The sequence below is a fragment of the Myxocyprinus asiaticus genome, chromosome 3 (genome assembly GCF_019703515.2).
Source record: "Myxocyprinus asiaticus isolate MX2 ecotype Aquarium Trade chromosome 3, UBuf_Myxa_2, whole genome shotgun sequence".
NCBI classification, from domain to species: Eukaryota; Metazoa; Chordata; class Actinopteri; order Cypriniformes; family Catostomidae; genus Myxocyprinus; species Myxocyprinus asiaticus.
This window is the reverse complement of record NC_059346.1, coordinates 38,636,161-38,663,613: the sequence shown is the minus strand read 5'-3', so window position 1 is coordinate 38,663,613 and position 27,453 is coordinate 38,636,161. Positions and strand designations below refer to the sequence as shown.

Here is a 27,453-nt window from a genome sequence, read left to right as displayed (position 1 = left end):
AAATGCACACAACAGTCACGCTCGGGTCTCAGGAGGTTAAAAGTGAAGCATGTGATTTCTGTGCCATTAGCAGTACCAAACAAAATGGCATAAATAATAAAAAAATTAACCACTCCCACCATCTGCCATTGGTCAAACAAACATAGTCCCGCCCCCAGACTCCACTGGTTAGGCCAGTCAGTACATTTACATAGATGACTTATTGATAGTCCAACTGAAATCAAACTTTTAAAAGTATATTTAAAATGTCATGTAAACAGTTAAGTCTGACTGAAATAGTCCAATTTTTGTGAAGTCAGACTAACAGACCTACATAACGTAATTATAGCTTGGCTTCCTCCAGCATATAACTTAATTGGACCGCAACTGGCCTCTGTGATTTGTGCATGTGACTTGCCACGTGTATTTAACCTGGTATATTTGTCGTCCTTCCTTAAAGTATTCAGTTACACATTGTTTCATGCTTGGACAGACAGATGAAGACTGTAGCTCGACTACGCAAAAAAACAGCTGTAGCTTCATTATAACTGCACATGTAAATGTACTGAATGTTGCTGTGTTGGGCTGTTCTGGATTCTCAAACAAACATGGCATTGTTTTGAAAGTGCCAAAGCTACGGTGTTTACATTTTGAAAAAAATAAAAATAAAAAAATGAACCTACGAATGGAGTATTTAAAGTTATCTCTGCATCGGAAAAAATAACTCACTTTAAATATGATGGGAAGTTACTGACAGTATTCCAAGTACAAACAGAGGTCAGATGTTTTCAATCCAACATATTGAAAATAACAATGAAAATAACAGAATACAAGAGATTTAATTTAGATCCCTATCTAAATAATCAAGATTGCGAGCAATATTTTGACTCGACCACAAGTGGTGCCAGAAATACACACACCCTATCTAAATCTAGAGTAACGCACAAAGCTGACATCATGATTTACTATGAAATACATTCTTATAGCTGTTGGGGGAAATGAACAAGCTCCATCTATGTTAGCCAGTAACAGCTAATGAAGACCATAAGCTAGAGCTGGCTACATGACATTTTCAAATCTGATCGACATGTAGAATGTACAACCATCATCGTTGTTGTTGCTTTCAACACAAGTAACATCAAGCACCGCTACTTCTAATAAAAACAATCGTACAGAGTATAAAACAAACTATATTAAGGAAAGAAACTCATCCCACAGCCTAAAGCTGTGCCAAACATGTTAAGTACAGGCTTTGCTCTGCCAAATACCGAAGACGATCGCCGCCCCTCTCCACAGAGACTGCAAAAAGAACAGTTCTAAGAACTGCCAGAACATGCCCTACAGATGGACACAGGCTCTCTGACTCTCTGTATCTCTAAAATTGTATGCAGTAAAAGCAGTCATTATCCACATTTCCCTTATTTTGACAGGTGAGAGCAGATGTATCCCTGGAATTATTTTCCTTTCAGCCAGTAATCTGTTACGTGCTCTCCTGAGACAGGGTTGCTTCATGAAAAAAGAAAACAAGCCAAGGGGAGTTTAAGATGAAGTGGATTCTTACATAATGGACTAAACAAAAGTTGCACCCAAAACTTAAAAAAATCAACACTTGATAACTTATATAAAGTGGCACCAAAAAAGGATCTGGACATTTGTGCCAATTTTAAAAATGTCTGAATGTTATTGTATTAGATAATAAAATTTCTAACCAAGTGGAATTTATTTTCAAAAAAACTTTCCAAGCAAAATATTTTAACAAAAGGAATGATGTTAAGTTTTAAATAAAACAATAGATATACTGTTCGAAATGAAGATGAAAAGTGTTTGTTAAAAGTAATTACAAAAACGTCTCAGAAAAGTCAAGTTCTTACAAAAGGTCTAGCATCAATTGTTTGCAGATGCCATTTGGTTTGATATTTTCTTATCTAATGCAATTACATCAATATTTTAAGTGTAATTTAAGTGTCCAAATGTATATATCTGTAATGATAGATGTAATATACTAGTACATTGTTTGGTGACAGAATTGGCCATACCATGCAATGCTGAGGACATTTGCTGGTCCATCCGGCTTTTCTGTGCAGCAGTGCTCTGCTCATGCGTGTCTTCTGTACACACATTTTCTATGTGTGTGACCTCTGTCATCATACTGCTCGAGAGGGAACTGACCCCACTGACCATTTGTGTTTCTGGGTGCACAAGAAAAAGAAAGATGTACACATGAGACATAACATGTTTCCTTAATCCTTATTTGTGTTCCGGTTTTACGATTTAAAAAAAAAAAATTCCTTGACTTTGTTCACACAAGATATCTGAAAACACACACACAAAAATTGACAATTTAAATTTTTTTGGTTTTATTTCACTTTGTTACACTTGTGTTCCTGGTCAAAAATGACAGGCCATTGGAAATGAATGGATTAGACTACAAAATACAGAAATAGTAAGTGTTCAGGAGCATCCCAATACTTTAAATGAGCACATATGTGGATGTGTGTTTACACACACTAAGTCCTTGGATATGTGCACACACACAACACACACATACACACACACACAATGTGTGTTGAGTGCCCTTTTGTGCATCGTCTTTCCATGTACACTCTTTGAGGAATATTTCAAGATTTACTTATCATATTATGTTGTGTTTGGGTTCGTTTGAAACGGGATAGTCTGCTATAAGTTACGAAATGTCATTTTCTATGTTATATGTATGTTTCAGGAAGTAATAAGGAAAAACGTGACAAAAAGACACTCCTGTTTATTATATTTATGCATGTCAGTGGGAATTACATTCACTACTACTCACTGCAGTTTGGCCTCTGAGTGACACAAATTTGCTCATTGCATTCTACAAATCGAGACCTTTTCAACTATACAAAACACATGGCTATCTCATCCTTTAAGGTTTTACCAACTCCGAATATAATTGTTGTGCAATAGTGTAAGCAAATTAAAAAGCATTATTTCATTTAGAATTGGTAGGATTAGTTATATGCATTGTAAAGTCCAGCTTTCAAAAGCTTTAAAATGACATCTATTTTGTTCAGATCAAGCAAGTGGTTATTCATTTATTAGGTAATAATTATGTAATTTTTTGTTTTCCACAGGGAGTGCCCCCCACTAGCCCGGTATGAGCGCAGTTCAATGAATTTTATAAATACGTTCATAAAAGGAGCAGAATTACTAAAAAACAAGTTGATAAAATATCTAATGCACTGTGACAATATATGCAATATGAGAAATGTATAAACAATATTAGTAGGCTGGTCACACAAAATGTGTAAACAAAAAAACAAAACAACAAAAAAACATGGGTTAAAACAACCCACAAGACGTTCATAGCCCAAGTCATATACACGTAGAGCATGGGGAAAGCATTTCACTGCCAAAATACATTTTCAACTCAATGGGACAATTTTCGTAAGAATGCATTTACACACAAATTTGTCCTGCTCATGTTGCATGATTAAGGCCCAGTCTTTTTTTATCATTTTTTTTTATTTATGGAAATTGGAGGTAGGAGGAGGTGGTAAAGAGAGAGGGATCTGGGACTCAAACCTGCATCCACATGAGCACAACTTTTCTAGCATGTCACAAGCACATGCACAAAGCCATGGCTCTGACATGAAAGTAAAATGTTGCACTGATTTTTGAAAACACCTCCATAGCACTTGGAGATTTCCTTTTAGCTTATTTTATGAGTGACTTGTAGTCAGGTGTAGTCTCTGAAAATAATTTTTGTAATGTCAGTAAATTGAGCGTAACTGATCCTCATATTAAAACTAAAAGCAAAAACATTTTCAGCTGTATAAATGCAAATAGTTCAGCAGATCTTTTACAAACTTTGTTCACATAAATGTACAGTAGTGTGATAGATACATTGTTTATAATTAGCCAATTCATTTTGGTATGGATAAGTTGGTAGCACTTTATTTTACAGTAATGTTCTACATACTATATAATTACAACAACTATAGTAATTACTAGGTAATAAACCTAACCTTAACCCATATTAAATACATGTAGTTACCTAATATTACTCAGTACTTTCTTGGGTAAATTCACTGTAAGTATATGAAAGTACACGTGATGTAAAATAAACGTTCAACTGATACATTTGTAGCTACTTAAATGTAGACTCTGGATGCTAGCATTAGTAGCCCTTCAAATCAATCAATTAGCCATTGCTTTTACAGGTACCAAGAGAGCATGATAATACTGTATGTACTATAATTACAAACATGACTTAATCACAAATAACAAAAACACAAATATAGTTTATATTGTGGATTTGCTGAAAACTCTGACACTGTTAGATAATATATGCACTGGCTAGGTATGAATCTGTATTCTTTAAAAAATATTTTGGGTCCCACTTTATAATATAATAATATGTCCTTAATATGTGTATATGTGTTGTTGCATTGCACTTACATTTAAAGTACCTGCACTAATCCTAAACCTAACCCTACTTCTACTCATACCCTAAGCCCTAACCCTCATCTAAATCCCAACCCTACTGCTAAACCTACCCGTACCTCAATACCACAGTAGCAGCAAATGTGAATCTTGTGAGAAACAAAATGTAGTTATACAATAAGTACATTGCATTGTATTTATTTTAATGTTAGTACATAGTAGTTTAAGACACCTTATATAAAGTGGGTACATATTTCTCATATTAGATGATCCTTTCTTGGTATGGGCCAAATGCAGCTAATAAAACATTTCTAAGACAGAATGTCTGATATGGAGAATACCTGAGTAGATCTCCTGCTTAATCAAGAGCTAAATCAGACTGTAGCAGAGATGAAAACACTTAAGTCTTGGCAACAGGATTAAGTGACCATTTGCCATAATCATCTGATATGCATGTAAAAATTATCTCTCTCCCCTTTCCTACAGAGTAGCAGCAATGGTTATTTATAACTTCAGAGCATACCATAAAAAACTGATGATAAGAGGCTGGAATATCTAAAGAGAAATATGAAAAAAAATAAATAAAAAAAAAAAAATAAATTCACAGCGCTCCTGGACCCTCCATATTAGAATATTAAGGATGAGAATATATACACACATAATATATATCAACTCCCAACACTGGACATATTTTCATCATATATATTTTCAGATGACATTGATAACATTCTATTTAATCCTTCATTCCTGGAAATAAAAAACATCAAATACTTGTGTACATACTCTAAGATACTTTGCATATGTTCCATGAGGCTGGTATTATAGAGAGCAAGTCTTTACACAAAGCTTCTGTCTATTACATAACACTGAGGACCTATGAATCAGCATCGGCAAAGACAACAGCTAGCCATTTAGCACAAGCTGCTGCCTTCCAAAAGAAGTGAGCTCATTGTTGGATTATATCCAAAGCCCCCATGCATTTTTCAGAGTCAGAGAAAACTTTGCCCTGTCAGATCATGTCAGGCATCATTACAGACACAGATGCGCTGTGTACCCCTTGTCCTGTCCCTATTCTTCACCGCACTCAGCAGGAACGGAGGACTTGAGTGTAAATATAGCAACCTAGAACATAACAGAGCTTTAAAGCAAGGTTTACACTAAACACTCCTGATATTTTTCTTCCTTCTTCAGATGAGTTAAGATTTGAAGTTGTAGGAGTTAAAGTAACAAACACTAAATAGAAGTCAATGGAGCTCACCTCATCCATCTCCAGTGAGATTTTGGAGCTGAGTCCAGGCAAGACAGAAAGTTAAGTTACTGTGAGTGATTTCACTGTTTTATATGATATTTGTGTAACCACATACGTACAAATTTATAATAAAAAAAGATGCGCAGAAAACGTAAATTTTTCACATTCTGAGTTTGATTCACACATTGATAGATTGTTAATCTTGTTCATGATATGATGCATTGAGCACTGCTGCAGGTTATATAAAAACACTCTCACCTCCAGATTGTTAATTTTTAGAGGCAAGAGAACTGATTCCTTGTCAAATTATAATGATATCTTAGTTTTACCGGCAGCATATGTCATCTGTGATCAGAATTTCAAAAGCTATGGCCAGTTGTGCAGTCCACCAATAACGTTAGAGTGACAGTTGTAGGAACGCCCTCTAGCAAAATACTGTACAGTACAGGGACTAGTGACATCATGCGACAATGTCACTGGCAGTGTGAATGGGGCTTTATACTTCAAGTCTTCCGAAGGCATATGATATGTTTCTGGTCATGGCATGAGGGTGAGTAAAGGACAATTTTCATTTCTGAGTAACTACAGGTGCATCTCAATAAATTAGAATGTCGTGGAAAAGTTCATTTATTTCAGTAATTCAACTCAAATTGTGAAACTCGTGTATTAAATAAATTCAATGCACACAGACTGAAGTAGTTTAAGTCTTTGGTTCTTTTAATTGTGATGATTTTGGCTCACATTTAACAAAAACCCACCAATTCACTATCTCAAAAAATTAGAATATTTTGACATGCCAATCAGCTAATCAACTCAAAACACCTGCAAAGGTTTCCTAAGCCTTCAAAATGGTCTCTCAGTTTGGTTCACTAGGCTACACAATCATGGGGAAGACTGCTGATCTGACAGTTGTCCAGAAGACAATCATTGACACCCTTCACAAGAAGGGTAAGCCACAAACATTCATTGCCAAAGAAGCTGGCTGTTCACAGAGTGTTGTATCCAAGCATGTTAACAGAAAGTTGAGTGGAAGGAAAAAGTGTGGAAGAAAAAGATGCACAACCAACCGAGAGAACCGCAGCCTTATGATTGTCCAGCAAAATCGATTCAAGAATTTTGGTGAACTTCACAAGGAATGGACTGAGGCTGGGGTCAAGGCATCAAGAGCCACCACACACAGACGTGTCAAGGAATTTGGCTACAGTTGTCGTATTCCTCTTGTTAAGCCACTCCTGAACCACAGACAACGTCAGAGGCGTCTTACCTGGGCTAAGGAGAAGAAGAACTGGACTGTTGCCCAGTGTTCCAAAGTCCTCTTTTCAGATGAAAGCAAGTTTTGTATTTCATTTGGAAACCAAGGTCCTAGAGTCTGGAGGAAGGGTGGAGAAGCTCATAGCCCAAGTTGCTTGAAGTCCAGTGTTAAGTTTCCACAGTCTGTGATGATTTGGGGTGCAATGTCATCTGCTGGTGTTGGTCCATTGTGTTTTTTGAAAAGCAAAGTCACTGCACCCGTTTACCAAGAAATTTTGGAGCACTTCATGCTTCCTTCTGATGACCAGCTTTTTAAAGATGCTGATTTCATTTTCCAGCAGGATTTGGCACCTGCCCACACTGCCAAAAGCACCAAAAGTTGGTTAAATGACCATGGTGTTGGTGTGCTTGACTGGCCAGCAAACTCACCAGACCTGAACCCCATAGAGAATCTATGGGGTATTTGTCAAGAGGAAAATGAGAAACAAGAGACCAAAAAATGCAGATGAGCTGAAGGCCACTGTCAAAGAAACCTGGGCTTCCATACCACCTCAGCAGTGCCACAAACTGATCACCTCCATGCCACGTCGAATTGAGGCAGTAATTAAAGCAAAAGGAGCCCCTACCAAGTATTGAGTACATATACAGTAAATGAACATACTTTCCAGAAGGCCAACAATTCACTAAAAATGTTTTTTTATTGGTCTTATGATGTATTCTAATTTTTTGAGATAGTGAATTGGTGGGTTTTTGTTAAATGTGAGTCAAAATCATCACAATTAAAAGAACCAAAGACTTAAACTACTTCAGTCTGTGTGCACTGAATTTATTTAATACACGAGTTTCACAATTTGAGTTGAATTACTGAAATAAATGAACTTTTCCACGACATTCTAATTTATTGAGATGCACCTGTATTTCTTTAAATGAAGTTTTCTGTAACTAAAATAAATTACATGGATATATTTAATTTATAGAATTTGGCCAGAATGAGACCAGATTGATGAGGCCATTGAAAAAAAAAAAACAACTGTTTGCCAAACAGCATCAGCCCTAAAAGAACCACTGAGCATTTAGGATCACACAAAACACAACTAACCTTTCAGGCTGTTGATCGGGTCCTCCTGCTGCCTGAGGTCCATATTGCAGAGTTCCTCAACACTTCCATACTTCATAACTGAATTGATGGATGACAGAGTAGTGACTAGCTGACTGTTGATGGAGCTAAATTGGGATTGTTGAGGTGGGCTGAATGCATCTGCTAGCTCACTGTAGTTCTGAGCAAGCAACATCTGCTGTTCCTGCAAAAGCTTTTGCACTCTCTCTATGTAGTGATCAAGTCCAACGCCTGCCCCAGCCTGTGCCTGGATGGTCTCTGCTGATGACAGTGATTCCACAGACACACTCTTTACTCTAGTCTGCGTTGGAGACTGAGAGGGACCACAGGCAATGTTCCTGGTCTTCAAACCAACTAAAAAGTTCTCATGTATGCTTGTAAGACCAATCCCAGCCTCTTGTGTTCTGCAAGACGAAGTGTTGTCGAGCATAGCCTCTTCAGTAGTACCTACTGAAATTGAGCGTGTTTTCAACGTGGCCAGAACATCTTTTACAAGACCATCACCAATGGCGATTGTACGAGTCACCACTGGTTCTGTGCTTATATGTTTGTCTTTTGAGTATGGCTGTGTGTTGGTGCAGGAATCAATGAGGACTATCTTATCCTTGTTGGTTAATTTGCGTATTGTCTCAATTTCGGTGTTTGTGTACTTGGAAGCACTCATCGGTAAAACCATGACTCCAAAGTCAGTTTTGTGAGCTTCATTGGTTGCTGTACTCTGGTTTACCATCTCCTTGATGGGACTGACCATTACATCCACTGAACAATCTCCACATCCAACAGACCTGAACCATTTGGCTTGTTCAGCCTCTGTTTTGCTAAGTCCTAAACCTTCTGCTGTTAACTCAGTGTTGATCCCCATTGCACATACACTTAATTCCACCCCCACACACTGGTTGCATGTCACAACCTGCCTGCCAACACACTGATCCTTAACCTCAGCACGTTCTTGTATGACCCACTGCTCCATTGGCAACTCTGGACCCACAGCAACATGCCTTGCATCTGGCCTGCAAGAAATTCCTACTGCATTCATTTGTGGGACATGACTTGTTCCTGCATCACTAAACTCAACATGATTGCCCACGCCTTGGCTCTGTGTGGAAACTCTGGCCTCCACTGAAGTGCTGTACATCTCTGGCCTCGCCATCAATCCTTTATCTGCTTTTTTTCTTGATCCAGCCACTTGAAGCTGAAGCTTTAGCTTTCCCATCTCCACTTGGTGCGTAGTCTCCTTAAGCTGCACCTCCAGTCTGTAAATCTTCTCTTTGAAGGCTTCAATGGTCTGGTGCTGCATCTCGATCTCTGCTTCTACCTCACTGCTCAAACCTAGCATGGCTTCAGTCACCCCAACTCCCGTGCTCCTTACCTCCTTCTCTGTTCCCACGGCCATGTCTCTGCCTCGCCCCAGCGACCTCCGGTAGACGACCACGTCATTCATGTTCTCATCAGCTCCAACACCAATTGACTTGCTCTCACAGCTCCTCTGTTGGGCATTTTGGTTTGTCCTTTGCTCTGTTTGGTGTAAGTTGTGCTTCAGTTCCTCTCCATTATCCTGGATCTTCCTTTCCAATGCCTGCACTTCTGCTGTCAGTTGCCTGAACTCTTGCATCCTTTGAGAGCTCTGCTCTTTGTTGTCCATGTCCTCAATGTGGAGTTCAGAGCCTGTCTGGAGCTGGTTCAGTGGCTCATACTGATCTGCACTGCCGACGCTGTAGGAGCGCTTCCTAAAACCTCCACCCAGACCCTGCCCAGCTAGCTTTGTGTTCTTCATCTGGGACACCAGCTGCCTCTTCTCCTCTTGCAAGACTGAGATCTTGACTTGCAGGATCGGGATGGCCTTTACCTGCTCCTCCAGTTCTTTAAGTCGCTTCAGAGCCACTACCATCTGTTCTCGAATGTGCTGGAGGTGCAGGGGCCTGACATTGGTCACTGGTGTGTTCATGCCCGAGCAGAGGGGGCTGTGGCGAATGGAACTGCCCATGGAGGATGTGAAGTAGAGGTTGTACTCGCCATTGGCTAGATGTCCATTATGTTGCAGAGAATGGGAGCTGGGTGAAATCTGGCTTGGCCCATACGAGCCACTGTAAGAAGACAAGGAGCTGGAAGAGCCCATCCCCCCAAAGCTGGCCAGGCGCCTACGGGGCGGCTCACTGACTGGTGGCTGCATCAGGAGCCGCTCCTGCTCCAGTCGCCTTCGAGTCTCCATTAACGTTTTCTCCACCTGGGGGTTATGGCAAAGGACGCGGGGTGAGGGGGGTGGCAGCAACTGCTTGGTCTCGGGAATGTTCACAAAGGTTTGGGGAGCTTCATGGACTTGGGCAATATGGCCAGGTGGGGCTACCTGGTTCCGAAGTGTGAGATAGACAGGTGACTGTTTGCTCTCATCGCTGTTGGAAGAGGACAGGGAGTTGGTTGATGTCCACTCAGTCTGCCCGCTGCAACTGCTCTGAGGCAGTGGAATGGACCTGATGACTTTTGGCTTTCTCTGGATGTTTAGCTTTTTGATATTGTTGCCCCTCTCAATGTCGTCCACATACTTAAGGAAGTCCAAATCTAGCTGATAACCATATGGGGTTTCCAAACTGTAAGGGTCCTTCTCATCATCATCTTTTTCTGTAGAAAGCAAACAGAGGGTGAAATTAGTTATTAAATACTTTTAAATAAACAAGATCTCAGAGAGGGGATTTTTTCCCCCATTTATGAAACTGCTGTGCTCTAAGGATAGAATTTGGCATTATTACACTAGTAAATATTTACATTTTGTAGCTCTTATAAAAAGTTCTAAGCTCTAGAAAACTATATTAACCTTCTACAAAAAAATATGTCTACAAGTCATTCTCCAAAAGGATGAAAACATTCAGATACTTAAAAAAATCATTACATTTAATTTAAAAGAATTGTTATTGAATCTGACAGAATGATTACTTGGTACATTTTTTAGACTTGTCGATTATTAAAATGTAAATTCTAAGCATAGCTAAGTCTGTTCCCACAAGGGTCACTCTTGCCTATGGTTACAAGCCCAAAGATGTTATAATAACATAGAGAAAACATAACCATTAATCATTAGTGTGAGTCATAGTCATTCCTACAGCAGTTTTTACAATGATTTGTCATAGATAGGATTTTTCAGAGAACAGTCAAACTAATAACTGAACTTTTATGTGTTGATCTCCAACACCAAATATAAATATGTTTTCTATGCAATGTTATGGCAAAACAAACTCCATGTGTTTGCTGAGTATTTGCAAGGGGAGGGTTAGTGGGGGTGGGGTTCAGAAAAAAAAAAAAAATGGAGAACAAATATTCCCTTCAACCCTAAAGATCTGTTTGGTCTGATCGCGGTATTTTAAACACTGCACTCTCCACTACAAAGCACGTCTTGACAGAGTGGCAAAAAAACGTAATGTTTAAAAGGTTTCTTTTCAACTATGAAGCCAAGGAATATCCTTCAACATAGCTTATATCACAGTCCAAATTCCACACCAGACAGAGAATTCCTGCCGTCAGTTAGACAGATTAACTCTCTGGAAGCTAAGACACTTTCAGATCATTATGAGAGCAGACACAGCACATTAAGAAGAAACAACAAACCATTAAACAAAACATCTTAGTACGTGCTGGTTTAAGGAAACATGTAAACCATATTACAAGTTTACTTGACCATATAACATTCAAACTTTGCCTCTCGTATCCTCTAGATAAATTTAACTGCAAGTGGCTTTCCCAAGAATACGGCAACCTAATCCCTTATTGTTCAAGCGTCACTTACCCAAAGTCAAACAGCAGTCCTCATGCAGCGGTGTCTGTTCCCTCACAGGCCGTAATAAGAGTTTTATAATAAGAACAAGCTGCAGGCTGCCTCCCCTCACTCACGGAGCACTTTCTCAACCTTCACTCCATAAGGGAAAAAAATCCACTATTGGTGTAAACTTAGCCCAGTTCAGTGCAGCCTGTGATAGGCTAGCTGCCTCCACCAATCACGCAGTACTTACACTGTCTTCTCTCAAAGTGTTCTTTTAAACAACTGGTAACCCTTCAAATAGTGGACCCTTATATACTCTTTCCAGGTATGTCTCAGGCACATTTAGGAGTCTAAACTCACTAGACACATAATACAAGTCAATAAGGCTTTTGCGGCTCCTTAATGTGTACTATGTCCAGACTTACAGATAAAGATACTAGTGGAGAGACAAGATTAGTAAACACACTTTTATCAGTAACGATATATACAGTTACCTAAATAATGAAATAGCTAACATAGATGGATGAATCTCACAAAAACATGTTAGGTCACATTTCACCCCAAAAATCAAAATGAACAAAAATACATTATTATATTTTATTATATTCAGTGTTTATTTCGTCAATGAAATTACTGACAAAAATGTCGTTGACTCAGAGCTTTTGGATTTCGTCAACATTAATGAAGACGAGACAAAAAAATATGCATCATTACAATAATCAAACAATTTTCATTTAAACATACTGTTGACAAACAGATAAGAAATAAATAACATTGTAAGATATTAACAATGCACAAAAAAAACAAAAAAAAAATTTTCATTAATCTATTTATTTATTTTAAAAAGGAAAAAAAAATCTAGAAAGAATTTATTAAAATAATCCATGCATAGTATTTTGGGGATTTCGCCGCTTTTGCTGCAAGAGCTGAACACCTGTACAACAACTTTACTAACACATTAATTACCTCACACAAATGCATCCTATGTGTGACATTTATCAGCTACATAAACTTAATATTACAACTTACATCTGCAAAGACAATGAAGCCAATGAGCAGGTGAACTTGAACTAAGTTACGTGCCAGTCAGATTGTGTAACTTGCATTATGAATATGCCTTTTCCTTAAAAAAAAAAAAAAAAACACTACACGTTACACAATATCTGAAACTGTTTTAAAGTGAGGAGTTTACAACCGAGTAACTTCTTAAAGTTGCTATTATAAGTAGTAATGTACTGTACTTCAGTACATTCATTACATGCTATTATTTCAGGAGCTCTCAGGACAGTTTTTCCATGTTGTGTACACTGATAAATCTTTAATATGTTTGGTACACGTTTAAATAATTAAATGTTTGTAGATCGTTTTAAATATTTAAATATCTGGTCAAAGTTTGGCCTGTTACAGTTTGATTTTGTTTTTATCATTTTGCACATTATCGTCAAATCATCACATTATTTTCACATTATCGTCAACTAAAATGTTAGTATCGTCAACTAAAATTATACGCCATTTTAGTCATTAAAACTGGCTAAAATTTATGAATAAGATCTGACAAAATATAGACTAAATTTAAAGGACATTTGTCAAAAGACTAAAATTATTACTAAAACAAAACAACTGTTAACACTAATTATTATATTAGACTTTTGTTTTTTTTTTTTTTTGCATTACAGTAAAGAGAATTGTGGTTGGTTTTTTCCCCACTTTGGGGTGAAATGTGACATGGACAAGTTTTTGGTTTTATGAGAATCACCCAGATAGCTGGATAAATAACATGGTTAAAATGATTTTAAATAGTCAATTCCAAAGAAAAGAGCTTTACTCTATAATTTACAATCATTTAAACAGCAATGACAGCCTCCTTTACTGTATTTACAAGGCAACAATCGCTAGCTTGTTAAGCACACCAGCTTGCTTTGCTGACTATAGCAAGAGCGCAAAAGCAATGTCCTGAAGAGTGAAACAGACTTGTCTGGTACGAGAAACAGACACTTGGGCAGCTGAGTGCTGACCTCACCATATGTGTACACAGGAGGGGGGGTTGTAAACCTGTGACACTGAGGGGGCAATTGAGAGAAACCAATGAAAGCAGTGTGTGAAACAGCTCCAAGAATAACCCACCCATACTCTCTTTTAGGAGTCTAGAATTACACAAGACACAACCCACCGTCAGACACAAAAACAGCCATGAGGATGTTCAGATCAAAATAGTTTATGCTACAGACAATTTGCTGAAGCAAACTTGCTCTCTATTCATCACTGGCTCTATGTTTGAGAACATTTTGAACAGCATGGAACTGGTTTCAGCAACCAGTTTCCAGAGGGTTAAAGGTGGGACAATACATACATAATAAAACACATTTACTTCATTGAAACTGAGACACAAATATTTGTACCTACCCCGAGTTCAATTCAAATATGTTGGTCCTCTCCTGTATGTATTCAGTGTAGGCTAAGGTTGCCTAATCCTAGATTGCTTTAGACTGCAAGTCACAGTCCTTGTCACACAGGGAAACTTTTAATTGCCAGGTGACGTGACTTTTGTAAACTTTGATTGGCTAAAACTAAAAGTAAAGGTTTGTCACTGAACAGTAAGAGATCAGAAAAAAAAGAGACACTCATGTTTGAGGCAGGGGCACTAATAAACATGACACATGATAATTTGACAAGATGGTGTGGGTTTTCTCAGCTAAAATCTGACAAGGCGTCCACATTAGACCAAATGTAACATTAGTGTCACGTAAACATCTTAAAATAGCTGTCTGAAGTCAGACCTGTTCTGAAATGGTCCACTCTTCCTGCTTTTTCTTTGCACTACTTATACTGAAAAAGAGAGGAATTAGAGCCTGTGCAGTTCACAATCTTTGAGTTTAAAAGGTCACAGCTTATCTATCCAGTCAGTCAGTTTTTTTTTGTTAACAGTCTGAAGATATGTCAGTGATAAACACTAAATATCAGAGTGATCAGCATTATGTTGCCACAGTTCCTTGCAAACAAAGAAAGGTTTTTACTAAATAGTCATCTAATATATTTCCACTTTATTTTGGGACTTTCTTGGTTCTGGCTTATATATTTGTGGTCTATTCCAAAATAACACTCTAGAGAGTACTCATTAGCAATTACAAATCCCTATGGACAATGTTTTCAGTTCCCATGTGATCCGTAACGGAGTCTGAGAATCATCTTATGCAAGATAATCTGCTAAATGTTAGGAATAACATAAATAAATAAATAAAAGAGAGAGATGCCTAGTTCACTGTTTAGCCTTGATGACCAAATTCATGATGTGGAATAAAAACAATCTTCCATGTAGGCTTTGATTTGCAAAACACTGATTTATGTATGTTTGACATGAAAGATATAGACCTCTCCAAAGAGACATCCAAAAAAGGGCTTTTTTTAAATCTTAGAAAAAATTATATAGTTTTCACACCAGGCACCAGCCATTTCTCAGACAGAATCTATTGAACTCAGAGCTAACCCCTATTTTACATAGACAATATGTTTGCATGAACACTAGGATTTATTTTTTACACAGCTTTGGTTCTGTGCTAATGATAACAATGCTGCATCAATGCTGCTTTGTCATAATCATGACAGCCAGCACACATCTTTTTTTCAAATGGATGCACACAAAGATCAACTCTTAGTCACTGTACAGTGTAAACAAAGCTATAAATGGTTAAATGTATGCAAGACAAGACCAATCGCAATTCAATATGCTGTTGGCTACATTTTGAATGCTGAACAATGTGTCAATGGGAGATTTTCAAACTTCAATCTTAAATTTCTAACAAAGAATAAAGTTTACAAAAACCAAAAAGACCACTCAAAAAAGGAATATTCCGGGTTCAATGCAAGTTAAGCTCAATCGACAACATTTGTTGCATAATGTTGATTACCATAAACAATTTAGACTTGTCCCTCCTTTTCTTTACAAAATGTCAAATTGGAGGTTACAGTGGGGCACTTACAATGGAAGTGAATGGGGCCTATTTTGGGAGGGTTTGAAAGCAGAAATATGAAGCTTATAATTTTATAAAAGCACTTACATTAATTCTTCTGTTAAAACTTGTGCATTATTTGAGCTGTAAAGTTGCTTAAATTGTTATATTTACAGTCATTTTAGGGTTTGTTGACAATACATCATCATGGCAATGAAGTTGTAAAATGAGTAATAACTTTACACAGAAAAGGTTAGTAAGTGATTTTATCACATTAAAATTATGTTAACACGCATACTGTTTATGTCTTGTGGCTATACTTTTGAAAAGGTGAGTATTTAATCGTTCAGAAATTGACCCCATTCACTTCCATTGTAACTGCCTCATTGTATCCCGGATTTTAGCTTTTTTTAAAGAAAAGGAGGGGCAAGTCAAAATAAATTTTTGTGGTAATCAATATTATGCCACAAATGCTGTCGATTGAGCTTAACTTGTATTGAACCCGGAATATTCCTTTCAGGCTGAAATAGTCTACAAAACAAAGTTTAAATGAAGTCAAGCTGTTCAAGCTGAATTAATTGCAGAAGTTTAAAATTTGTTATGAACAAACCCCTAAACACAAAGTTAAAGGAATATCAGTACAATGCTGCCTTGCAAGCACTGTATTTAAAATGAAAAACTATGAACTCCAACCCCCAGTTTATACAGACAGAAGTCTGGCAGCCCCAACTGCAGCTTGTGGACATGGATATTTCTGTCATCTTTCAAATATGTACCTGGAACATGTCAGTGTCTTTCAGAAGGCATTTCAGAAAACTGTCTGTTTTAACTGCCCCCAACTCTTTTCAATGCCAGTTGGCTTCAAACAGTCCAAATACATTAACAATGCTGGCGAAACTTCAGAATATAGCAAATTACGGGATAATCCTTTGATGCATTAGAACAGGACATGGGGGCATGCTGTTGCCTGAATAGCATGTTTTTCCACAAAATACCTTTTGTACAAGACCCTCAAATGGAAAACCTTTTCAAAAATAACCCATGACGTAAACTAAGTGTGCCACTTTTGAACCTGACAAAAAACAAATCCAATTTCCTTGAACATGCTTGCAAATTCCCATCCACCAAAGAAGCAAACCACAGTTACAGAATGTCCTTTTTCACTGACATGAATATCAGTAATTCAATAACTACAACAGTGGGCATACAGACAATATGCAGCCATCTCTAAATCCTTAAAGCACTAAATATAATACGGTTTTGTGACTTACTAGGACAGCAGTTGGACAAGCAGTACTGTAGCAGGCTAGCACTTATGGTCTTCTCTCAAACACACACACACACACATAGAAAACAGAAAACAGAGCCCCTTTTTCTCACTCTGGCCTGGTATTTCCTGACCCGGCCCATGGAAACCACGTCAGCCTTCCAGTTTAATTATCCCACATGTCCACATCATCTCAGGACCACACTAACAAACATATAGGCCCATTAAACAAGCACAACAACAATGCTGGAACAGATTCAGAGCATAAGAACAGCCTCTCTAAGAATAGTGCTAGAGCAAACGGACAGAATGAAAGCAACGGAACAAGAACAGATCTATTCATGTGAACTAAACCTGCACATCCCAGAACAAAGCCACTCCAGTCAATATTAACAGTACCTAAAACCAAAAATATCTGAAAGAACGGGTTTGAAAGAGAAGGCATTTTTGTAGACAATACATTTCAAATATACAATCACAGTCCTATTTTACTCTTCATTTGAGCAATATTAAATAGCTATTTTGAGCAACTTACATTTTAGACACAATATGTTATTTTGTCTTTTTGAGATCCCTAATGAAAATAAAGCAAGTTTCAAATGAAGCAAAACAAAGAAAAATAGTTCCAAAGTTTTGATCCATTTTGCTGAAGAAGAAACTGAGAAGAGAAAATGTATCTTGCTGGAGGAGAGACTGTATATCAGACAAATGTTCATTTTAAACACCTAGCCTATAGATGACCTCAAATTTATATTTGTGGACTAAAAGCCAAAAAACTTTTGTGATTTAATGGGGTCTTTGAAACACTTGTAGCCGAGACATGTACAGCACTAAAATGGATTAGGCGCTGATACAGAATATTTCACACATTCAAAGGCTTTAAAAACACACAATTTTAATACATCAATACTTTTTGAAGTGTGTACACTATCAGGTTGAAAGCATACAGACCTTTCAGAGGGCCGACACATAAAATAATGTGTTTTAAAGATTAATAAGGATCCACGTTGTTGGAGAGAGACGACTGTTGTAACTGTTGTTTAACTGTGTGTCCAAAAGTTTAGCACATTCATTAGCCCTGCTATCTTGACATGCTAATCAGTGAGATTTCTAGACTTCATAATGGCACAGCTTGGTAGCCTTGTTCAAACACCAAGTGCTCTGGCCTTACCTTGCTGTAGAGCCACCATATGGAAAGGGTCCAAGACAACACAAAATCTCGTTTAGACTGTTTCTGACCTGAATTTCATTGTGTAAACATCAAAGCTGAGTGTGTGATGAGACAACCAAAACATGCAGAATATATAAAATTTTATTCATAAGCTATATATTGACTGTGCAGGTTTATTAAGCAGATTTCCACAATCTGTTTTTCATAATAACATGCCTCCTTAAGATATAAGGTCATATAAAATGATCTTTTGTTAACACAAGTTGGCTACATAGTGCACAAACACCCTGCTGAAAAATAAAAGCTTAAACCAGCCCAAGATGGTTTGCTGGTCTTAGCTGGTCTCCTATGTTGATCTGGTTTGCTGAATACCATCTGTAGGCTGGCAGACCAGCTAGAACTAGTTAAGACTGCAAACCAGCTTAGTCCAGTATGCCCTGCTGAAAAAACAACTTAAAACCAGCCTAAGACTGAAAAAAGGAGCAAACCCCATTAATCCTATTTATTTTCACTGTATAAGTCAACATAAAAGCTATAGAAATAACAGCTGAGAGTTATTTTTTTATAACTCGCATTGTTGCTCTTTCACTTAATTGCAAGGAAGAATGTCTAAAGGAATGTGTTGAAGCTGTGGTTGTGTGCTCAGAGCTGGCAAGGCTGACATGAAATATTTTACAGCATGCTGAGGAAATGTGCAGGAATTGTGGGCTTGTATCCTTAAGCACTGCTCTACATTAAAAACCTTTTTAAATATACTTTCTAACCCCGATAAGCACTTACATGCCTCGTAGCTCATAAGTGTCTGATACTGTATAACCTTGTTGTGTGTAGTCAGAGACTCAAAAAACATATAAGCAATGCAACGCATAGGGGTGCCGGCGGCTCACTAAAGGGGGCGAATCGTACCCCCCCACCCAACCTCCTCGCCAGTCAACAGTTATAAGAGGCGCGAAAGTTGGTGTCGCATACATACTCGAAAATGGGTTTATATGGGTGTTACCTGGTAGTTTATGTGCAGTGGCTCCAAAAAGTGTTTGATTACTTTCAGACACTTAAAGGAATATTCCGTGGTCAGTACAAGTTAAGCTCAATCGACAACATCTGTAGCATAATATTGATTACCATAAAAAAAAAATATTTTGAGTCAGCAGTTTACATACACCTTAGCCAAATACATTTAAACTCAGTTTTTCACATTTCCTGACATTTAATCGTAGAAAACATTCCCTGTCTTAGGTCAGTTAGGATCACTATTTTAAGAATGTGAAATGTCAGAATAATAGTAGAGAATGATTTATTTCAGCTTTTATTTATTTCATCACATTCCCAGTGGGTCAGAAGTTTACATACACTTTGTTAGCATTTGGTAGCATTGCCTTTAAATTGTTTTTAATTGGGTCAAACATTTTGGGTAGCCTTCCACAAGCTTCTTTTGCCACAACTTTGATGGTATGCTTGGGGTCATTGTCCATTTGGAAGACCCATTTGCAACCAAGCTGTAGGATCTTATGGGCAGAAGAATTACCAATCTCCATGCTGAATTGAATTATTTGGATCCAGGAGCTATGCTGATATTACCTCCAAGTTATTAAACTAAGAAACCAGGAATGCGGACTGGTGTCGAGGCTAATGTTGACCGTCTTGAGAACAAAGAAGAGTTCTGTAGACACACCAAGATTCTTCCTCTCCATGTCATAAATAAGGAATACCTTGAACTTAATGGTTATCGACCATCTGCAAGAGACTCCCAAAAGACCTCAGATGGATCTTATTTCCACACTCCTAGGAAAACCCCCCACAACTGGCACACACATTCCAAGAGATAGATAAAAGACCGTCACCATGGAAACCTCATGGAAAGCTAAGATACTCATTTGTCCTTCGATTTAACCAATTTGACACATTTAAAATGAAACATTTCCTGTGTCACATGCTAAAACTCTGTACGAGATGAGAGAGCTTGAAAACTGTCTTACTGTCTTTGGAAGGATCCCTTTGAACTCTTTTGTAGGATATCTCATCTTAATCCATGAACATTTCACACAAAGTCACAGTACTTCGCAGATTTAACCCTATAAAATGCACAGATTCTCCCTTTTTGTACCAAAATTTACACAATACCTAGCCTTGCTAGATAATTCTGAAAATGATGTTGTTATGACCTGTAATCACTTTTCTAACTGACAAATTGATTATAATCTTTAATCTTGTTTTATTCATGGCATTTTACTAGAATGGTAACCATTCATAACAAGCACATCACATTTATTATCGTTGAGATTCTTTCTGCATTTCAGGAATTTTTATGTTAATTAATTTTTGATATATTCAGTTGTATCCGAGATATATATAATGTACGATTAAAATGTACTTTATCGAGTGGGAAACGGGACAAAGGAACATTAACCCCTTTCAGGTGGAGGGACAGACAGATGATCACATGGTATCAGAAAAGACACTTCTGATTGGCTCTTTGGGGTGCGGCCAATCTCAACAGTACAAATCCTCACTGCCTCAGACAAACACTGTCTTCCTCTTCAGCTCTCTTCATCCTCTGCGCTCTTGCCCTCGTGGCTCTTAGCCCTCGCTCTGGTGCCCCTCTTCGCACAATGTAGAGTCCAGAAAAGCTTGGAATGCAAAGTTCTGAGGAAGCTCTGCTCACTCTCTGCTCTACGACACACGTGACGGGAGTCGCGAGTCTCCCTCGCGGGAGGCCTCGCTTCAAAGCCACCTCATCATTCCAGCTACAAATTGTCCACAATCTTAACAGAGGTCCAAAACATCGATGGAACAACCAGAATTTCTACTGACACAGCCAAAGAACCAAAGCAATGCAAGGAAACACAAGTACAACTTCAGACTTTTGCTGAATGTACTGGTGTCTCTTTAATATAATTTGAGTTAGTTAGTAACTAATAATTATGTGTTAGTTAGTTTTATGTTGTAGATTAGAAATAAAGTCTTACTGGTTTTCAAAGTTAATTTGACTGTGGTATATTTTGATAAATAATCTCGTTACTTGATTTTTCAAAGATCTGTGCTCTGAAGCTAACTATATCTAACATATTTGGGATATTATTTTCAACAAGCCATGAGAATAGTATTACTCCAATAAGTGAATTATTCATAATGCCTTTATTAAGCTAATTCCTTAAATATAAATTGTGAGCAGATACAACAAGCCGTAGTATTAAATTTTAATAGTATTAAATTTTATTCAGATTTCTAGTCTGATCATTTGTCATTTATCCTTCTTATAATGGTGGTCAAATGTGGCTAATTCCTTACATATTATGGGGAAGGTATGCGGACACTTTAATCCATACCGTGTACATTTATACTACCAAAATTCCAACAGATCTTTAACTTCCTGGCTGATGTCTTGAGATGTTGCTTCAATATATCCACATCAGTTTCCTTCCTCATGATGTCATCTATTTTGTGAAGTGCACCAGTCCCTCCTGCAGCAAAGCACCCCCACAACATGATGCTGCCACCCCCATGCTTCACGGTTGGGATGGTGATCTTTGGCTTGCAAGCCTCACCCTTTTTCCTCCAAACATAACGACGGTCATTATGGCCAAACAGTTAAATTTTTGTTTCACCAGACCAGAGGACATTTCTCCAAAAAGTAAGATCTTTGTGCACTTGCAAACTGTAGTCTGGCTTTTTTATGCAGGTTTTGGAGCAGTGGCTTCTTCCTTGCTGAGCAGCCTTTCAGGTTATGTTGATATAAGACTCGTTTTACTGTGGATATAGATACTTGTCTACCTGTTTCCTCCAGCATCTTCACAAGGTCTTTTGCAGTTGTTCTGGGAATGATTTGCACTTTTCGCCCCAAACTATGTTCATCTATAAGAGACAGAATGCGTCAACTTCCTGAGTGGTATGATGGCTGCGTGGTCCCATGGTGTTTATACTTGCGTACTATTGTTTGTACAGATGAATGTGGTATCTTCAGGCATTTGGAAATTGCTCGCAGACTTGTGGAGGTCCACAATTGTTTTTCTGAGGTCTTAGCTGATTTTTTTTGATTTTCCCATAATGTCAAGCAAAGAGGCACTGAGTTTGAAGCTAGGCCTTAAAATACATCCACAGGTTCACCTCCAATTGACTCCAATTAGCCTATCATAAGCTAATTGGCTAATTGCCAAAGGCTTGACATAATTTTCTGGAATTTTAAAGGCACAGTTAACTTAGTGTATGTAAACTTCTGACCCATTGGAATTGTGACAATCTGTCTGTAAACAATTGTTGGAAAAATTACTCATGTCACGCACAAAGTAGATATCAAAAACGACTTGCCAAAACTATAGTTTGCTAATATGAAAGTGGTTAAGTGGTTAAAAAATGAGTTTTAATCTTCAACCTAAGTGTATGTAAACTTCTGACTTCAACTATCATTTGAAACCTAAAAAACTTCATCTTAAAAGTGTGATCTTTCTTTAAAATAATTGCCACTTGGAGATGAGAAGACATGCAGACATTTTAAGTGTTGCTTAGGTATCCAAATATTTTTGGGGCCATTGTACCTAATACTCACTTGGGTATTTACTTGTCAGAGATATCAGAGAACAATTTTTGGCATAAACCCTGATGATTCATTAGAGAACAGAACAGACAGTCACACATAATTAAAAGGAAGGGGTGTTACCTGAGGCATTGCTGTTTAAGGGCATAGTTTGGGCCATGACTGCAGCCACTCGCTCGAAATCTCACAAAGGGCCTGAGTGCACTCATGCAAATGGCATGCATCGAATCAGCTTGCCATGCAACCTGCAAACTGGACAAAACAACAATACAACACAAAAATGTCAGACACAATACCACATGCATAATTCACACTGATATAATGACTTGACTAGGTTTAAGAGGAAGACAAATTTGTGGGGAATATTTGTAATCTGAAATATACATTTGTAACAGGGTTAAGGATGGGAAAGGAGGCGGGGGGAACCGGCTGAACAGTCAAAATAATGTTTAATGAAAACTTAAGAAACAAACATAAACACACGGCAGCTGTGTGTGGCTCTCTCTCTCTCGAACTACCGCATCCGGCTCGGTCTTATCCCTCTCCTCAGCTGATTAGCCCGATTGGGGGCCGGCCGTGTGCACTCACGGCCCAGCCCCACCCTCCTACTCGTCACACTCCTCCCTCCTTTGCCTCAGGCCGGGGAATCCCCGACATGACATACAACCCCCCCCCCGGCCTTACGGCTGCACCTGCCGGCAGGCTTTACATGCCTTTCGAGACCTGGGATGGAGACAAGGGGAGGGAAAAGAGGAGAGGGAAAGTGCAAGGCGGAGTGACAGTGTGAGAGAGAGAGAGAAAAAAAATTGCTCGCCAGTTCCCAGACATGCCATCGCCTGGTCCTCGACCACTCCTCCACCCTCTGGTGGACAAAAGCCGCTCCTCCCCAGGCAGACCGGAGCAAGTCCTCCGCGCCCTGGCAGATGGAACGCCCCTCCACATTCTGCCAGCTGGTAGCGAGCCCCTCCACCCCTGGCAGCAGCTCCACCGCTCCAGGCGGCCGGCAGTGAGCAGCTCCTCCTCCCCTCGCGGACAGCAGCCGTTCCTCCATGTCCAGGCAGACGGCAGTGGCGAGGGCTCCACGACAGTGCATCCCTCCTCCTTCCCGGGTTTTCGGCACCAATGTAACAAGGTTTAAAATGGGCAAGGAGGCGGCGGGACCAATGTAACAGGGTTAAGGATGGGAAAGGAGGTGGCAGGAACTGGCTGAACAGTCAAAACAATGTTTAATGAAAACTTAAGACACAAACATAAACACACACGGCAGCTGTGTGTGGCTCTCTCTCTCCCTCTCTTGAACTGCCGCATCCGGCTCTGCCTCATCACTCTCCTCGCTGCTTAGCCCAATTGGGGGCCGGCCGTGCACACTCACGGCCCGGCCCCGCCCTCCTCCTCGTCACAACATTGTTCATAAACAATCAAAAGGGCTAAAGTCAAGGTGAAGTTAATAATACAAAACATGGGTTAGATCAGATAAACTGGTGATGAACCTAGTGTTGCAATACGGAGCTTGTGTGCATAACCTTGTGGGTAGCTTAACCAAACCATAAGCTTTCATTGAGGTTATTTAATATTTAACAACAAATAGAAGTCTAACATTCAAATGGTGAGCATTTTGAAATCACCTTGTCTTTCAATTTAGGCTAAAAGAGAATTAACATGTACTGAAAAACCAAGTCACAGATAGTCTTATCTCTCAGCAAAGTAGAGAACTATTTAACCTTATAAATGCTCTCCAATGAGGCAGTGCTCGATTTTAAATTAGCACTGAGACTGGAAGGAACTAAACATGGAACAACTTCAAAAGCAATAAGGCCAAATAAAGATCCGAAATGTGGGGCAACCATCTCACCATTTGCAACCACCACAAACTATATATTAATTCAAATGCTAAAACAAGAAAAGGATTTGTTTGTGTGAAGGAGAAGTTGTGCATCTTAGGGTGCACTCACACAGAATGCGTTTTTGTGTCCATCTGCGCTGTTTTACCATTGTTCTATGTAAACAAGCGCTGGATGGAGGTCTTCGACCATTGCATTGTGTCTCGCTGTTTTAAAGCATCTTGCACCAGAGTGCCGGAGAGCCGTGTTTCTTCCGATGCCATGTCAGGTTAAAAAATATTTTTGTCTTGAGACAACCGTGTTCTGCGCACTGCAACAAGCTTTTTTAGCACAAGAACGTATTTAGTCTGAATGGCCCCTTAGCGCACTGTTGAAATAGCATGGGCAACATCAAGAACTAATAGCCCATAATGCTGGATTTAATTCTTTTCCACACTGAATTATAGGGGAAATCAGCGGAATTCTGTGGGATTTAGTAACCCTCCCATTAATTTCTGTCATTTTTTACCGGAATTGAGTTTTCAGATTTAATAAAAAAAGGTTTCCTTTATCTGATAGGTACAAGACATGGTGACTTTGCTCCCACTTGCTACCTGAACACACACACACACACACACACACACACACAAATTGACCTGATTCTATAGGTCTAAGTGGTCATAAAAAAAAGCGACACCTTTCACCTATGGTCAAAATTGACAGGCCATAGGAAATGAACGGGCAATTTAAAAAAAAAAAATGTTGGGAGGGTATTTGTGAAATAGAATCTACAGTATAAATCGGCCATGATATATAAAAACACGCACAGAAACAAAGGGTACTTCCAGAGTGTAAAACACACACACACGCACACACACACACACACACACACAAAAAAAATGAAGTGGTGAGACTATGGCCTTGTCCACACTAAGTTTTCGTTTGAAAACGCATCTTTTTCTCTCCGTTTTGGCCTTCCGTCCACAAAGAGACGCCATTTTTGTCCGCGCAAATTGAGCTTTTTGAAAACGCAATCCAAAGTGGATAAATTTGAAAACGCTGTTTTCGCACTGTAGTGTGGACTGTGAAAACAGAGGCTTTTGAAAACGATGACACATTTTTAGTCATGTGACGCCGTCATGTGACTCATTCAGTCCAAAACAAGATGGTGGATGATGTGGTATCGCAGTTGTTTTGGCTATTCTCCAGTTTGATTGCGTTGTTAAAGATTAATGTCAGTTTGTACATACTTCAGCTTACATTTCTTCAGAGGAGACGGGATGTTTACTTGCAGTTGTTGTTCAGTGGTGGAACGCGAGGACAGTTGCGTTTTCAGACCATACATGGAGCGGAGATTTTGGGTGAGACCTGGACACACCCGTGCATGGTGGGATAATTTTGTACATGAAATTATCATGCCCGAGGTGTGGCATGAGAACTTTAGGATGTCTAGGGACTCTATATCATCTGAGTGAACTTCTATGACCTCATATTCAAGGCCAGACAACACGACTGAGATCACCGGTGGATGTTGTTACAAAGGTTGCATGTACTCTATACTACTTAGCTAAGGTAGACTCCGAAAAATGGCGAATGCGTTTGGATTAGCCCGACAAACTGTGTCTAAAATAATCAGAGAATTGTGCAGAGCTATTACATTACACCTGGGTATGTTTGTCCGTCCATTGAAAAAACTCAGTGCTGCGATGTTTCAAAGAGGCGGAAAGTAAATAAACGCCTGACGGAAATGACGCATGTCAAAGCGTCTTACATTTTATTCATGCGCAGTACAGGGACGTAAGCGTTTTCAGACATTTCAGTGTGGATGAGCAACTTTTGGAAAACGCTAGTGTGGACGGAGAGCGTATTGAAACGAAAACGCTGTTTTCAAATGTATCCGGATTAAATGTAGACAATAGCCTATAACACCAGTGTTTCCCCTATATGCATTCAGGAGCGCCGCCATTATGTATTAACATTTCACATGGTTCATTAATATCCATGATGCACACTTGCCAGTACCAGTCAGCTGCACACTTATACTGTTGTTTATGCGCGATGTGTCCGTTTTCTGTTCCATATGAGAAAAACGGAGCGTAACAGAACTAGCCACTACCCGGATCAATTATCAGCCAGCTCAATGAACAGAGCAGCGTAGAGCAGTCTCAATTATGCAGCGCAAATCATTAAAATCAGCGCTGTGAGAAACGTTGCGCGAGACGTGAAACTCATTTGAATTTGGCTGTGGAAAAACCCTATGAAAACTCTTAGTGTACATTTACACGACAGCGATGTACTAAAAACGGAAAAGAATTTCCTTTGCGTTTTGAAAAGTTTTACGTACAGATGACAACGCTGTCAAAACGATCCCCGTTCACACGGACCCACAAAAACGACTAAAAACACTGTATTATGCATGCCGGGCCAGTAGTTGGCGATGTCACTTCGTAAAGAAACACTATGCGCCTGCGCACATAAGCATTCTTCCACAGAGCGGTGAATACAAACAATGAAGATGGTGATCGCTGGTCATAGTAGTGATGCAGTAAATCTACAATTTGCTGGAGAAGCGTCAATAAACTCAAAATCTTGAGCAGCACAAACACAGTCCTGTAGTCCGCCATTGTATTTTTGAATGTCTCGCGCGTTGTTTTGAAGAACTCGTGCGCATGCCTATAGACTGAACACGTAATACGCGTGCGCATGACGTCATCATTTTCACAAATTCGTTTTTGTATGTTTACATGTAGAAGAGAACGGCATTGTTTTCAAAAACTTGCACTTTGAAACCCGTTTTCAAAAGTTTGCGTTTTCAGGCCCCAAAACGTCGTTGTCGTGTAAATGAACAGTCAAAACGCATAAAAAGTTTTCCGTTTTTAGTTGGAAACGTTGTCGTGTAAACAGACCCTTAGTGTCTCTTGCCTTGGTGATTTAATGAGTTTAAAACCATG

At 38.9% G+C, this 27,453-nt stretch overlaps 1 protein-coding gene across 2 annotated transcripts in view; it reads right to left on the bottom strand.

Moving 5' to 3' along the window:
* LOC127424444 (KN motif and ankyrin repeat domain-containing protein 1-like) overlaps window positions 1–27,453 on the bottom strand; it is a 103,416-nt gene that overhangs the window by 32,757 nt on the left and 43,206 nt on the right. For both annotated transcript variants that reach the window (XM_051669689.1, XM_051669681.1), the window contains 3 exons: window positions 22,806–22,934; window positions 8,001–10,634; window positions 2,016–2,168 (listed from right to left, as the gene is read on the bottom strand). In XM_051669689.1, the coding sequence (XP_051525649.1) occupies window positions 2,016–2,168; window positions 8,001–10,634; window positions 22,806–22,842 (2,824 nt within the window). In that variant the 5' untranslated portion in view covers window positions 22,843–22,934. The remainder of the gene's footprint in view (window positions 1–2,015; window positions 2,169–8,000; window positions 10,635–22,805; window positions 22,935–27,453) is intronic.